Source organism: Balaenoptera borealis (genome assembly GCF_965194805.1).
Source record: "Balaenoptera borealis genome assembly, chromosome: 11".
In the NCBI taxonomy this organism is placed as follows: Eukaryota; Metazoa; Chordata; class Mammalia; order Artiodactyla; family Balaenopteridae; genus Balaenoptera; species Balaenoptera borealis.
The window spans coordinates 30,594,561-30,610,700 of NC_138868.1; the positions used below are offsets into that span (position 1 = coordinate 30,594,561).

A 16,140-nucleotide genomic window follows, 5' to 3' on the forward strand; every position below is an offset into this window, starting at 1 on the left:
CAGGGTTCTAACTAGTGCACTTATTTGCTCTCTGGATCACCCTAGTTCTGGATAGAGAAGAGAATAAAATGCTTACAAGTATATTTACACTTTAAAATTCACAGAGAACTTTCCAAATATCATCTCATTTATTGGTCATAGCAGTTACTAGTTATCCCTCTTTTCCAGATGAAAAAATAAGGATCAGAGAAGATAAGTGACTTATTTAAGTTCACAAAGCAAATAAATCGCAAAACCAGAAATAGAACTTCAGGATTTTTGATTCCATGTCTTGGGGAGTCTCACCTATTCCTCATGCTGCTTTAACTGATACTGAGGACTTTGATGCTTAGGTCTCTCACTCTTCAATGTGAAGGGCAGAGTACAATTGATTCTCAGTAACACCTAACAACTTACAATTTTTTTTCCTGAATTTTTATTTTACTTTGGCTGAGAACGTATACATCTTTTTATTGATTTATTTGTTCAACAGGCATTCATTAAGCTCTGGCCATGTACCCAGTACATGAGTCAGAATAAAGGTTACATAAAAGTTTTAGTCAGGGAATAATGTCTATACATTTAATCAACAAGAATCAGACATATCTAAGAAGCTTCCTCCCGTCGCCTTTTTCCCATTGAAAAATTGATAGTATAAGTCACTGATAATCAATGGATTAATTATCTATTTTGTGAATTTGAATCTAAATCCCAACGACCTGAAAAGTGATCAGTATACTTCTTTGATTTTTGCATGAGCTTGGAAACTGCAAGTGAATTTCAATATTCATTTAAGTAAAATATAATTAGTAGGGTTATGTTTGCTAAATAACAGTGATCATCATCATAAATATTATTCACTTCCATTTCAAGATGAGAAAGATAAGGTCTAGAACTGTTCAAGTTTACACAGAAAGCAAGCTGTAGAACCAGGACTTGAACTAAGAACTTCACATTAAACTAGATATAATTTAATAATTAAGGTTATTATTTTTTTCAAGTTTATCACATACATTTATTTTGATCTAGGATGAATTCTAAATCATTTTGAAAATCATAAACAATTAAATGAAGTCTTTCATTTCACCTACTGAATTTAATATTAAAGGACTTTTTTTTTCCCTGATGTATCCAGAGAATTGAAAGAGAAACGGAATACAAAATAGCTCTAATGAAATATGAACAGCTTATTGAGGAAAATAATCAGACCTTATTATTCAAAGGGATATCCAGAACCAATACCATTTTTAAGCCTACACAAATCGGATATACATTAATTCTGCAAAATCTAAAACCACAGCCATTTTGTCAAAATTAAGTGCATAAATTTCTTTCCTGAGGAGCTTGAGTATTTTTATATGTACCATTTCCCATCTTTAAAGATTCTTATTAGTTAAAATATTTTATCAGAGTATTATTTTTCTTCAGAGTATCCCAAAATTATAAGGGAGGGCAATGTGTGTTTTCTAATTTACCTGAGTACTTTAGTGTTAACGTTGTTAGACCATTTTGGTATGGGAGATTCACTGTTTCCATTTCAACATATAATGCACGTAAAATTTTTTGAGACATATTAAATTCTTTATTCAAACTAAGCTTCAAAATCTGGTGTGTAGTTTGCATATATGGCACCTCTCAATTTAGAGCAACCACATTTCAAGAGCTCCACAGACACGTGTGGATAGTGGCAATTGTATTGGACAGTATAGGTCTAGAGGAAAAGATAAATAGTAAACAAGCAACAAGAACAGCATAAATGCTGTGACAGGCTAATACAGTGCTATGGGAGCAAAAAGAAGAGAATCTCAACTAATTTGTGTAGGACTGGAAAAAACTTCTAAAGGAAGTGACATTTCAACTAAGCTCAAAAGGAAGAGCTGACATTAGCCACAGGAAAGGGTAGGTGTAGGGAACTTTAGTGAAGGGAACACTATATACAACACTGTATATGTGTTATTTATATGAAAATTCCTGGCTAGGAGTTCTGAATAGTGCATATAATCAGTGAAGTCCTTCAGGTTGTTTTCGGAATTACCTTACAAATTGCTGACTTGGTAATTTACAAAGAAATTCATGGTAGTTGTAAGTGTTCTATTCCATCCTAGAGCCCCAAACCTGTCTTCTGGAGCTCCCATGATCTGGAAGAATACTAGAACTGTAGTTATTTGTACTAGCAAAAGGCACTAGGCTTTAGGTTTTATAAATACAGCTTAATCACTTTAATTATTATATAATTCCACTAAGTATATTGTGATTACAAGTGTGGTGGTCCTTCTTGTTCTGATAGATGATTAGCTTTTTGAAAGCAAAGGAAGTGGTTTATATTTTCATCCATACGTGCCTTTTACTATGTGTCAGGAACAGTGGCATATTTCCCAAAGTGCTTGATAATAATGAACATGTTTAGTATGAATTTATTAAGAACCAGAAAAGACATTCAAATATAATCACTGAATATTATAGCCTGCTAAAATACATGTTTGTTAAATAAAGATATTGCTTAGGAACTGTATGGGGTTGAACAGTGTCCCCCATAGTTCATGTCCACCGGAAACCAGTGAGTGTGACTTTATTTAGAAATAGGAACTTTGCAGATATAATCAAATTAAGATGAGTATATACTGGATTAGGGTGGGCCTTATATCAAACATGACTGGTGTCCTCATAATAAGGGAAATGTGGACACAAAGACAGATGAACAGGGAGAACACCATGTGACGATGGAGGCAGAGATTTAGTGATGCATCTACAAGCCAAGGATACCAAGGACTGCTGGCAACCACCAGAAACTAGGAATAGTCAAGGAAGCTCTTCCCCTAGAGCCCTGTTGATACCTTGGTTTGGGACTTCTAGCCTCTAGAACTGTGAAAGAATAACTTTCTGTTGTTTTAAGCCACCTAGTATGTGGTACTTTGTTACAGCAGTACTATGAAACTAATATAGGAACCTTCTTGGGCCCTCCATTGCTTCCCATATTTCCTTATGAAGCAGCTCTCTTAAGAGACTTCTATTTAATGTACTTGACAGATTAATCCCTTTCTCTACTAAACAAATTGTATTCTACTACCTAGAATTCCACATAGTCCTGCTCCCACCAAAAGAACTGTATGTTTACAGCCCAGAGCACTTATATTGTCAATACATAGTTTAATGAAATATCACATGAACTGGTGAAATATGAATGCAAAAGGAAAGACTGCTGCTGTTTCCATGAATACTAAGTTGAAGACTTTGGAAACTTTTCTCTTATAAAGATGAGTCACATAAAAATGCAATCAAATTAGATGTGGGTGAGGTAATTATTAAGACAAAAATAATGAAAATCTAGAAAATATGCTCATTCAGATTACTTTGTAAGTATCTTTAAATTCTTACTTCATTTTAATAAAAATAAAATTAGAGCTTATAGAATATATGCCATGGCATCATCAAAAAATCTACAAACAATAAATGCTGGAGAGAGTGTGGAGAAAAGGGAACCCTCTTGCACTGTTGGTGGGAATGTAAACTGATACAGCCACTATGGAGAACAGTATAGAGGTTCCTTAAAAAACTAAATATAGAACTACCATACGACCCAGCAATCCCACTACTGGGCATATACCCTGAGAAAACCATAATTCAAAAAGAGTCTTGTACCACAATGTTCATTGCAGCTCTATTTACAATAGCCAGGACATGTAAGCAACCTAAGTGTCCATCAATAGATAAATGTATAAAGAAAATGTGGCACATACATACAATGGAATATTACTCACCCATAAAAAGAAATGAAATTGAGTTATTTGTAGAGAGGTGAATGGACCTAGAGACTGTCATACAGAGTGAAGTAAGTCAGAAAGAGAAAAACAAAGACTGTATGCTAACACATATATATGGAATCTAAAAAAAAAAAAAAAGGGTTCTGAAGAACCTAGGGGCAGGACGGGAATAAAGACGCAGACGTAGAGAATGGACTTGAGGACACGGGGAGGGGGAAGGGTAAGCTGGGACAAAGTGAGTGAGTGGCATGGACATACATACACTACCGAATGTAAAACAGATAGCTAGTGGGAAGCAGCCACATAGTACAGGGAGATCAACTCAGTGCTTTGTGACCACCTAGAGGGGTGGGAGGGAGATGCAAGAGGGAGGAGATACAGGGATATATGTATATGTATAGTTGATTCACTTTGTTATAAAGCAGAAACTAACACACCATTGTAAAGCTATTATACTCCAATAAAGATGTTAAAAAAAAAAAAAAGAATATATGCCATGGGTGTGGTTTATGTAAGAATGGATTTCGTGGGACTGCAGTTAGGACCCAATCATGTCCCTATATATATATATATTTATATATATGTATGTATAGTGTATATATACATATATGTGTAGGTTCTATAACTCTCCACTTGAAGCAACTCTATCAGCCACACAATCATAACTTCAGACTACAATAAATAAGAGTGTTTCTACTATAAGTACAAGTTTATTACCCCATGTTTTTATTCCATCACTTATTAGCCTGTAAGTTTCATGAACACAAAGGCTCTATCTGATTTGCTCCCCATTCTACCTTCAGTACTTAGTAAAATGCCTGGTATATAGCAGCCTCTCCCAAGATATTTTTTGAATAAATAAGCACAAAATGGAAAACCATTTTTTTCTGTTTTTCCCTTCTCCAAAGAATTATATTATCATCAATAAAGTTGTATTAAAATGGGCTGATATGAGCCTTAAAAATGGATTCATTATAGAGAACTCAATTTTTTAATGGCATTTACAAAAATTGGGTTTTATCTACACATACATGAAAATTCTCATTTTTAGTATATCATTTTTCATAGCCCTAATATGCTTTTCACATCATAATCTTTCTGAAAATACTTATGTACCTATTCTACATCTTCAAATAATTTCTATCTAATACCACAGTGTTATTTCCCCAAGTTTACAGATTAGGGTTCGGAGACAGAGAAGTTAGCTTAATTTCTTAAAGGCAGATTCCTAATGATGCCTCAAATTCACGAACTTCCAAATTCTAGATCAGCATTGACGTTGCCACTGTACTCTCGAGGAAACTGCTCACCCTCCCTCAGCCTTAGTTTCTTCAGTTATCAGATGAGGCTTTTTGACTGGATGATCTCTAGGATGCCCTCTACCTCGAGTCCTCATTTTCAGAACAGAAAATTCTGGATTTTCTTATCAATAAAAAAAAAATGTGACTTCTCACTGCTCTTCTTTCCAAAATGGGAGACAGAGAACATAGCTAGTTAAAGAATGACAGAAAGGATAAGGTGAAGATGTGTTAGTGAGTATGGAGTAGGAAGAAAGGAAGGGACAGAAGACAGGGTGAATGTGATGTCAGCCCGCTAGGATAAACGTTTTGGCGAAGAAAATCATGGAATATTTTATGCTCACATAACCTGCAAGATTTTACTTGTACTTTCCTACAGGAATCTCAGTGGTAGGTTGGAAGGGCTTTGAGGCCTTGAGGTATGCAGCTTAAAAAATTAAAGACTTGGTCAACTCTTAATAACTAAATAGAATATAGTTTTATTAAATTGTTATAAAATAGTTGCTTTATGACCTCTAAATCTCAATCTGAGTGAATTTATAATTAAGTTTTATTCCTTAAACTATGTATAATATTAAGATAGAGGCAACTAATATTAGGTTCTTTTTATAAGCTATACAAATATTCCTTTTTTCTACATCTTTAGCTACTTAAAGTAACTTAATAGGAACTACTAAAAAAAATCTTATTACATTTGGTAAATAAAAATGATGTAGAGTTTCAGATGGTCCAACAAGATGAAGAATTTACCACTGGAATTCTGTTAAATAACTGCAGGAGTTATATTTTTGCCTTGGAAAACTTTCATCATGGAACACAGCTGTGAAACAACTTTGGCTTCAGACAGAAAGGCTATAATAAAGCACCTCCTAGCTATACTTAGGTTCAAGAGGTTTATGGTGGTGAACAGCAGAAAAGATGAAATGTTTCAATAAGCCCCTCAGGCTGATTTAGTTAGCATTCACAAAGTGGAATAACCTATACATCACATACCCTTTGTTAGCTGGTTGTTTAGAATAGACGTATGAGTCACTGGATTTTATTTTAGCAGTTGGGCAATGCAATTCTCCTTTTGCCCAAAATATTAAAATGCAGAATTGTGAAACTAAGAGAGGTAATGTCAGATCTTATACAGGATGCTTATCAACCACTGTAATGGATAGAGAAATTCTTTTGCTCTTGTCATTCCACGTTTCACCTTGGTAGGCACAAATGATAAATCACCTCATGCACAAAAAATTTCTATTATTCAACTAATCAGCAAACTACAGTATATTTTTAAAAATTGTGTGTGGGGGAGAGGTGTTGGAGGGGGGAAGCTTGCAAATCCAAAGAAAGGTGGCATAAGAGAAGGATAGGCAAGATTCTATCCTGCATGATTTCAAGTACAAATGAATCCCTCTGGGAGTTTGGGGGGATTTATATATATATATATATATATATATATATATATATTTTTTTTTTTTTTTTTTTTTTTTTTTTTTTTTCTTCTCTCAGACACTGTTCAGAATTAATGAGGGTACCTGCAACAATGCTGGCAAGCTGCTGGGTTCTGGTGATGGGGTAGATGCTGCGTGCCTGAACGATTGCTGAAGCGATTTTCTTGGCGTGCTTCTCCTCCCCGTATGTTCTCAGGATGGATGCAAGTGCCTGTTGATCTAAAGCGTTCACAACATCAGCTGCGGTGGGCATGTCAGGGTACCTACGCAGAAGAAGAGCCAATTAGTTCACTGACGTCAGTTTTCATTGACAAGAGGTGAAACTTCAGAGTACTGAGACATAAAGTCAGGCATACACACATAGTCTAAGAGGTCTTCTGAGGTTTTTAAAGTCACAGACTGAAATCTTACACAAATGAAATAGATTTTCCATTTCAAATACCCATGATTATTGCAAGTGGGACTGTGTGTGACATTCATTAAGGTCAAGGGCAGCAGAAAGTTAAAATGCTTTACTAGCCTTTAATTCAGAAAGAAGTTATTATTGCTTATGAAGATTTCTCCTAAACTAAAATAATGGAAAATGTTTTGGATTTAGTTTGTTCAAATTTAAATTACTGCTTGATTTTTTTTTTTTTTTCAGTATAGAAGATACAAGGCTTACTGACTGATATTTAAATGAGCCTAGATATCAGGAACTTAACTAAATCTAAGACTGTAAAGTAACCAACTATTTATATGAGGGTACAAATTGAATTTAGAAAGTCTAAAAAAGAAGATACTGCTGGTCAGTTTCCCTCACAAAAACTAGAACAACCTTAATAGTAATAACATATATTATTTCAAATTGTTAACCATATGGGCTTATACACCCATGACAAAAGCCACCATGGGGTAAAATCTGGTAATTAACAAACAATATTAAACAGGCCTAGATGGTAATTTCAGGTGGAGGAGACAAAGCAATACCAACCTCTGGTCAAATAGAATAAATTATAGTAACAGGAAATAGCATTCACTTTGTCAGGCCATTCCAATTTACCTCAATTTAGGGAAATGCATCAAGGAATTTTAAGTGATGAGCTAACTGAGATCTTAATTATTAGAAAGATAGCCTTGCTAATAGTACAGTTCTCTCTCCTGTAGTTAATATGTTGGATTGATTGTTGGTACCATACTGTAATGACTTTAAGTAACAAGGATATGGTAGCTTTAAGACCTGACCATCAATCAGAGTGGGGTTGCCAAGGAATAGCTGAATCCGTCCTTAAAAATACTACACTGCACCTTGTTAACATGTCTAGTACTACCAGGAAAATAATTTTGTTGTTGTCCTTTGCGTGTCCCCTATTTCGCCATGACCTCCATCTCTCTTCTCTCTCTCTCTCTTTGTGTGTGTGTGTGTGTGTGTGTGTGTGTGTCTGTGTGTAACCTTGTTTTCCAGATCCTGTGATTCTTTTTTTTTTTCTTTTTGGCTGCCATGGTACTCCCAGATCAATGAACATCCTATAAGGTAGCCTATTTCCATCTCAACAGGCTTTGCTCCTTCAATAACAGCTTTAAGGATAAAGATTTGGTCTATAGAGTCAGATCAACCTCGATTAGAATCATAGCCTTGCTACTCATATTGTGTAAGCTTTTGAACCTACTGGAGCCTCAATTTCTAACCTGTAAAATGAAAGTAACAATGTTTACCTCACAGAATTGTTGAGAGAATTAAGGGTTCACGCGATTATAAACTAGATAGTATAATGCCTGGAACAGAGAAACTCAATGAATGTCACTGTCCTTTAGAGCTTGTCCATTCCTAGATTTGCCAAACATCATTCTTGGCCTAACTGAAAAATCCCTGTTAGATCTTACCTAGCTGTTAATTCAACTGCCCAAACCACCAAGCATCAGAATGAAACTTGTTAGTGATGGTAAATTCAGACTCATAGAATATATGTACAGTTCTACCAGGACAATTCTAAGATTAGTATGGATGTACTCAGCAGTTTTTTTTTTTAATACCTTTCTACTTTTAAGTAAGAAAATTAAAAGAGCATTTTGCTCAAATACAGTTCAGTGGATAATAGGCATAATTTTATTTTACTCTCATGTTCACATAGAATAGCAGTGTATTGGGTTAGCCAAAAAGTTCCTTCGGTTTTTAAGTAAAAATAAAAGACATTTTTCATTTTCACCAAGAATGTTATTGAAGAACGTATTCACCATTTTGTTCCACTACCTTCTGCCATTTTTCTTCATAATTCCATCTTCCCAAAACTTTTTTATCTTTTTGAGCAAAGAACTGTTCCAGGTGCCTTTTACAGTCTTCCAGGGAATTGAAATTTTTTCCCTTAAGAGAATTTTGTAAAGACTGAGATAAATGGAAATCCGAAGGTTCAATGTCTGGTGAATACGGCAGATGAATCAGAACTTCCCAGCCAAGCTGTAACAGTTTTTGCCTGGTCATCAAAGAAACATGCAGTCTTGCGTTATCCTGCTGGAAGATTATGCATTTTCTGTTGACTAATTCTGGACACTTTTCGTCAAGTGCTGCTTTCAGTTGGTCTAATTGGGAGCAGTACTTGTTGGAATTAATCGTTTGGTTTTCTGGAAGGAGCTCATAATAAGAGTTCCCTTCCAATCCCACCATATATCACCTTCTTTGGATGAAGACCGGTGTTTGGTGTGGTTGGTGGTGGTTCATTTCACTTGCCCCGCAATCTCTTCCATTCCACATTATTGTACAGTATCCACTTTTCATCACCTGTCACAATTTGTTTTAAAAATGTAAGTTTTCGTTAGTTTCAGTAGAGAATCGCATGCAGAGATATGGTCAAGAAGGTTTTTTTCCGCTAACTTATGTGGAACACAAACATCAAAGCGATTAACATAACCAAGCTGGTGCAAATGATTTTCAGCGCTTGATTTGGATATTTTGAGTATGTCGGCTATCTCCTGCGTGGTATAACATTGATTGTTCTTAACTAATGTCTCAATTTGATTGCTATCATCTTCAACTGGTCTACCTGACCACGGAGCATTGTCCAGCGAGCAAGCTCCAGCACAAAACTTTGCAAACCACTTTTGACACGTTTGATCAGTCACAGCACCTTCTCCATACACTGCACTAATCTTTTTTTTGCATTTCAGTTGTGTTTTTACCTTTCTTGAAATAATAAAGCATAATATACTGAAAATGTTGTTTTTTTCCTTCCATCTTCAATATTAAATGGCTACACAAAAATTCACCAATTTTGATAAGTTTTTTTTTAATGCATGGTGATTTGACAGCTGTCACAATACAATCTAACAAAATTGTTTCGAATGAAGTGAAAGACAACTAAGGGCTACTAGAGCCATCCTACGGAAAAAAACGAACAAACTTTTTTGGCCAACCCAAGTTTCCATAGGGCTACAAGGCAAAAGGGGCAATAGTCTGGAAAACTGATAGGCTGTTAGGAGGCTTCAGAATAGGCATTCAAATAGTGAAGAAGCTAACATACAAAATCTGCCCCTCCAAATTAAAAGTTAAGAGATCTTGTCAGTCCTCCAGAGATCACCAACTTACAAATGACTACACTCAGGAGAGAAAGAAAATATTAACATAATTTATTGCATAAATATTGCCATAATTTATGGCAGTTCATTTATTACCTTCTAGTGAAGAATACAACTGACAACAGAGCTAGACCTGCAAGTCCTTGAAGCTGGGAACTTCTTTCTGCTATATGAGAACTTATTATAATCTGAAAGCTACTGTTGAACTTGGGGTAGTACAGAATTAACTATGCTGTAAGATTCCACTGTTAAATGGCAACAGGTTAAGGAAGCCTCTTGCACCCATCTTCATCACAGGGAAATATCAGCTTCCAGGATCTGACTGGCCAAATTTATTGGCTTGGACTCCCTCTTCCCATAATACCACTTAGATTAGCATTGAACATATTTGCATCTCCAACTTTCCCTTGTCTATGAATTCATGTGAACCAACTCCTCCTTTCTGAATGCCATGAACTTTCTTCAGATATGTTAACATCTCTGATTAGTTTACAGCCTATGCTATCTACCTGGAAGCCATCCAGCTTTTCAAGATACATTTGCTCAATAGTATTATTATCCATTACATATTGACTTAGGGTTTAATTCTCAAGGGCTTATTTTCATGTTCGTAGGGGAGAACCTCAGGAACCCTCATTCATAGACTACAGTTTGATGATGTCTCTACATTAACAATATGGGGATTTATTACTATTAACCAGAAGCTTTGTTCACTGTATTTCAGAAGGCATCCTTAGTAAGACATAGGAACAGCAGAAATTTGCTTGACATTTTATTACCTCTGCACAACAACCTCAATCTCCAAACATGAGAAGATATTTGACCTTTACTATTAGTCATTGGTCTTTAAAGGATTTTTATTATTTTCTTTTATGACATTCTTCATTCCATGAATGCCAATTTGTGCAAATGAAGGTATAAGACTCAGAACAAAAAGGTTCCAACAAGTATGAATCACACTCTAAGTTAACAGGTCATATCGAAATATGGGGAAAAGGCTATATGTGAATAATTACCATGAGACAAAGAAGTTTGTGGGAAATAAAAGTCAAAGTCAACTCAATATTAAATTGTTGACTTAAACTGGACATTAAATTTCTCATATAAAGGTCCTTCTGACAGATTGGAAGAAATGTTGAAAAATACATTTGTTTCAGTAGAAATGTTTGTGCAGGTCTAGAATTGCAGATTAGTAACAGAATAGCTTACAAATTTAGATAGAAGAAAGATTAATGCTCTTTTAGAAAGTATGCTTCCCAAATGTAGGGGCCATGATAAATAATTTGGTGGAGGGGGTGCATAAAATGAGAAAAACACGCTTAAGCTTTGTTTCGTAGGTACAGGCTATTCAGTTCCTGGGCCAGTGTTGGGCATAGAGACAAGTGCTAATCTAAGCTTTTAAGATTAATTTAGATTTAAAAGAAATTATCCTATACTTTCCTAGAATGTGACCCTCTTTGTGTTATTTAATATATGTTACCTATTTAAATGATGGAGAACAAATGTATTTCCAAGGTGGTGAGAAATGAAGAGGAGGTGTAAAGCTGTCTTACACACAGTACGGTGTCTGATTTAGTACCATAAATTTTAGTTTCTCTGGAGAAGGTTGAATCCAAGTGACTGTACAAGAAACAGGACAAAATACACAATTGCTGACCTCTAGGATCTTGCCTTTTATGCAGTATTCAAGAGAATATGCATTAAATATAGTTCCTTTTACTTTTCACAAAAGGCATAGTTGGGCCTGCACCAAAATGAAACCATTGCTTCAGTATCATATTAATATTGTTAGTAGTCTAAAAGATCACATTGTATCTGTAAAAAAGAAAATCAGTATTAAAGTTATCCTCTTCACTACTCTGTGTAAAGACTGCAATGATTTTTCTTTTAGAATCCCAAATCTAGAGAAAGACTAAAGCCTATAATGAGTAGCAAACAAAACTGATTTATTATGTATGGATAGTGTTAGGTGTGGGCGTGTGATGGGAATTCTACAGTCTTAAAAGGAAATTAAATTCAGAGTGTTTTTGAGAAATTGATTTCTTGTTATGAGGAGAAATGCTTTATCAATACTCACCTGCAACCATCCATTCTCATGTCCAAGGGGCCATCCTTCCGAAGGGAAAAACCTCTTTCAGGGGCATCAAGTTGCATGGAGGAACACCCAAGATCCAAAAGAACTCCATCCAAAGTCCCTGGCTGCACTCCAGCTTTCATTAGTAAGGCTTCTGCCTGGCTGAACTGGCTCAGGATGGCTCGGATCTGTTTACTGGGGATAAACCCAGGAGATGGAAAAAACACTTATGTCATATTAAAGCCTTTCTTAAGGTCTAGGATCAATGAAAGGGAGCACATTCTATTATTAGCTTATTTAACCAACATATGTTTACTAAGTGCCAACCACATGCTTTATACTATATAAGGACATACAGATATGGAAACTCTGCATCTTTGGTTTCAACACCAGAGGTGGTTTAACATAATTTTATTCTTGCTAATAAACACAATTTATTTTATACCTTGTGAAGGTATATAAGTTCATGAATTAGAAAAATTTGCTGGTCGGACCAGTCTTTTTATTATTTTTTTTTCTAAAAAAAAATTTTTAAATCTCTGGGCTGGGAAAAGAAACATATGCCATTCTATCAAAAGAATAAACACCTGTGCCCTGTTGGTAGGCGTGTAAACTGGTATAGCCACTATGAAAAACAGTATAGAGGTTCCTCAAAAAATTAAAAATAGAACTACTATATCATCTAGCAATTCCACTTCTGGGAATATATCCAAAAGAAATAAAAACACTATGTTGAAGCGATATCAGCACACTCATTTTCATAACAGCATTATTTACAATAGTCAAGACATGAAAACAACCTAAGTGTCTGTCAATGGATGAATGGATAAAGAACTTGAGATGTGTATATATATATATATATATTATTCAGCCATAAAAAAGAAGAAAATCTTGCCATTTGTGACAACATGGATGGACCCTGAGAGCATTATGCTAAGTCAGACAGAGAAAGACAAATACTGTATGATCTCATTTATATGTGAAATCTTGAGATTGAAAGAGAGACGGAGAGAGAGAGAGGGAGGGAGAGGGGGAGAGAGAGAGAGAGAGAGAGAGAGAGAGAGAGAACCATGCTCGTAAAAAAAGAGATGAGATTTGTGGTTACCAGAGGTGGGGGATGAGGTAAGGTGAATTGAATGAAGGTGGTCAAAAGGTACAAACTTCCAGATAAATAAGACAAATAAGTACTAGGGGTGTAATGTACAACACGATGACTATAGTTAACACTACTGTGTGGTATTTTTGAAAGTTGTTAAGAGAATAAATCTTAAGAGCTCTCATCACTAGGAAAAAAAATTCCTTTCTCTTTTGTGTTTATATGAGATGATGGCTGTTAACTAAACATTGTTGTAAGCATTTCATAATATATGTAAGTCAAATCATTATGCTGGACACTTTAAACTTGTACAGTGTTATATGTCAATTATTATCTCAATAAAACTGGAAAAAAGTAAATTTAACTTTTAACTAGTAAACCAATTTAAATATCTTTTTTCTTTCTGTTTTATTACTTATTATATGTCAAACACCTTCAAGCCAACCATTTTAGCTTTCTCCATATTCTTCACATAATTCAGGATAGGGGTGCTGTGTAGCTGCACACTTGAAGAATGAAACTATGCCTAAAATAAACGCCTTCTTACAGAAGCAATGTTTTAGCTCTCAGCAGGGATTCTGAAGTGAATGGGGCATTCAGAATTAACAGACAGGCAAGGAGTTGGGATCACCTTACAGCTATATTAATTCTCCTTCCTACACAAAGTGAGATGCTGCCTTCAGGGTTCTTCAGAAGCCCTAGGGCAACTGGCATGCATTTTGGAAGGGGAATGAGAAGAGAAAAATTGGGCAACACTCCCAAGACCTCATTCCCTCCATCTACAGGTGTATGGAGTGAGGGTGGATTTCAACAGTGTTGGGGAATTCATATCTATGATATTTACTTATATGTTATGTTGTTTAAGGAGAATTTCACAGCTCATTGGTAATTTTTTCTCAAATTCCAATGGAGAAAGTGATTTTCAGATTCACTCACCAAATACTCACTAAATATCTGCTATGTGTCAGGCATTATGCTATTCTGAGGTATAAACAGATTAATAAATCATGGCTTTCCGAGCTTTGAGCTGAGAGAAAGGTATATAAATAAACAGTTTGCAAAACAATCTCATGGGTGCTAATAGTAGAGACAGACAAATTGCTGTGTCTGTATTTGGAAAATATAAAATGAATGCTAATACTAGCATTGAAAACAGAAATAGTAGAATCTTGGGATTGGAAGGCAACTCACAAATCATTTGTTCCAATTATTTAATTGATGTTTGAATCTTTTCCCTTTCCACCATCACTGCTGGGGGGCAGGGTGGGGAGGAGACTCATTGTTTTAATATCTCTCATTCACCCCATTGGTGAGGAAGGGATTCCCATTCTAAAATTATGGAAATGGTCAAGTGAACACACAGCGCCCGACACTGGACAGATGAGACTGACAGGAGTTTATTAATCACATCCACTCACAGCCCAGGGGAGGAGGATACCAAATGCCATGCATGGCTACATGGGTGCCGCACTCAGGAACAGAGTGGACCGACAGGCTGTGAGGAGCAGATTTTATGGTATCAATAGGGTAGGGTGCCGCATGCCCAAGAAAGGATGTGTTGGCTTGTTTGAATAATTCCACGGGCTGGCAGGGAACTGAAACCTGCTACTCAGGGATAAGCAGGTATTATGCCTGATCGCTTTGATAAGGAGTGTTGTTTGGCTAGGAACCTTCTCTGTGGAAGCACAGTGGGGAAGAAAAGTTGTGGTTAGGCCATTTAAGATTCTTCCAGCTTTCCCTAAATGTCAAGAACACATAATACTGGGCTTAAATTTTAGGCCTCACCTCACAGTCATTTAGCCCGTGTTTGAACATTCCCAGTAAATAAAAACTCACTATTGGTTTTTGGTTTTTTAAAAGTTTTTTTAGTCAGTTGTTTTTTAGTGAAGTTGCTGGCTGTTTCCTCACTATTTCTATAACTTTTGTCCCAGGTATCAGTCCATGGAAAACAATTAAAAACCCATGGCAGCCTGTTACATATCTATTGTTAGTTATTGTAAGCGATACTTGTTGGCTACCTCTTAGTTGCCAGTCTCTTTTCCAACAGAACGTCAAAATTTCAGCCTTGTATCTTGGGAGAGAATGATCATATCCATGATTGTTTATATGTCAACTTGGCTTGGCAAAAGTAGCCAGTTATTTAATCAAACAATGATCTAGGTATTGCTGTGAAAGTTTTTTTAGATGTGGTTAACATTACAGTCAGTTCCCTGTAAGTAAAGGATATTACCTTCCATAATGTGGGTGTGTGCCATCCGATCAGATGAAAGGCCTTAAGAGCAAAAAATGAGGTTTCCCAGAGGAAAAGGAAATTCAATCTCAAGACTATAGTATCATCTCCTATCATAGTTTCCAGTCTGCTGGCCTGCCCTACCATTTCAGACTTGCCAGTCCCCACAATGCAAGTCAATTCCTTGGATAAATCTCTCTCTCTCTCTCTCTCTCTCTCTCTCTCCCTCTCTCTCTCTCTCTCTCTCTCTCTCTCTCTCTATATATATATATATGATGTGTGTGTATGTATATGTATGTATATCTCCTACTGGTTCTGTTTCTCCTGAGAATTCTATCCTAATGGATATAATATCTCTGCTCAAGAGGTGGATTTCTGATTAGCTAAGCTAATTTGCACACATGACCACCATGGCCCCTATAATTTGTTCTAAGATTGGCATGTGTCACACCTCTGGCCAATAAGATACAAGAGATATTTCCTAGGGACTTGGGGAAAGAAAATTCTTTTCTTCCATTGAGCTATGGGAAGAAAAATGTTTTTCAGACTCTCACTTGATATGAAAAAGCACATAGCTCTGATCATTGCCAGCAGATATCTTGGCCCAAAGAAGGGAGAGGGTAGCAGCCAATTTGGCCAAAACTCTACAAAGCAGAGAGAAAGATTAACCACGCCATTACATTGAACCTCACCTAAAATCCAACTTGTCTCTGA

The 16,140-nt window shown here is 35.9% G+C and overlaps 1 protein-coding gene across 5 annotated transcripts in view; it reads right to left on the reverse strand.

Moving 5' to 3' along the window:
- Window positions 1-16,140, reverse strand: part of METTL15 (methyltransferase 15, mitochondrial 12S rRNA N4-cytidine) — a 198,614-nt gene that overhangs the window by 37,889 nt on the left and 144,585 nt on the right. For all 5 annotated transcript variants that reach the window (XM_082343816.1, XM_082343815.1, XM_082343814.1 and 2 more), the window contains 2 exons: window positions 12,104-12,295; window positions 6,562-6,740 (listed from right to left, as the gene is read on the reverse strand). In XM_082343816.1, coding sequence (XP_082199942.1) covers window positions 6,562-6,740; window positions 12,104-12,295 — 371 coding nt within the window. The remainder of the gene's footprint in view (window positions 1-6,561; window positions 6,741-12,103; window positions 12,296-16,140) is intronic.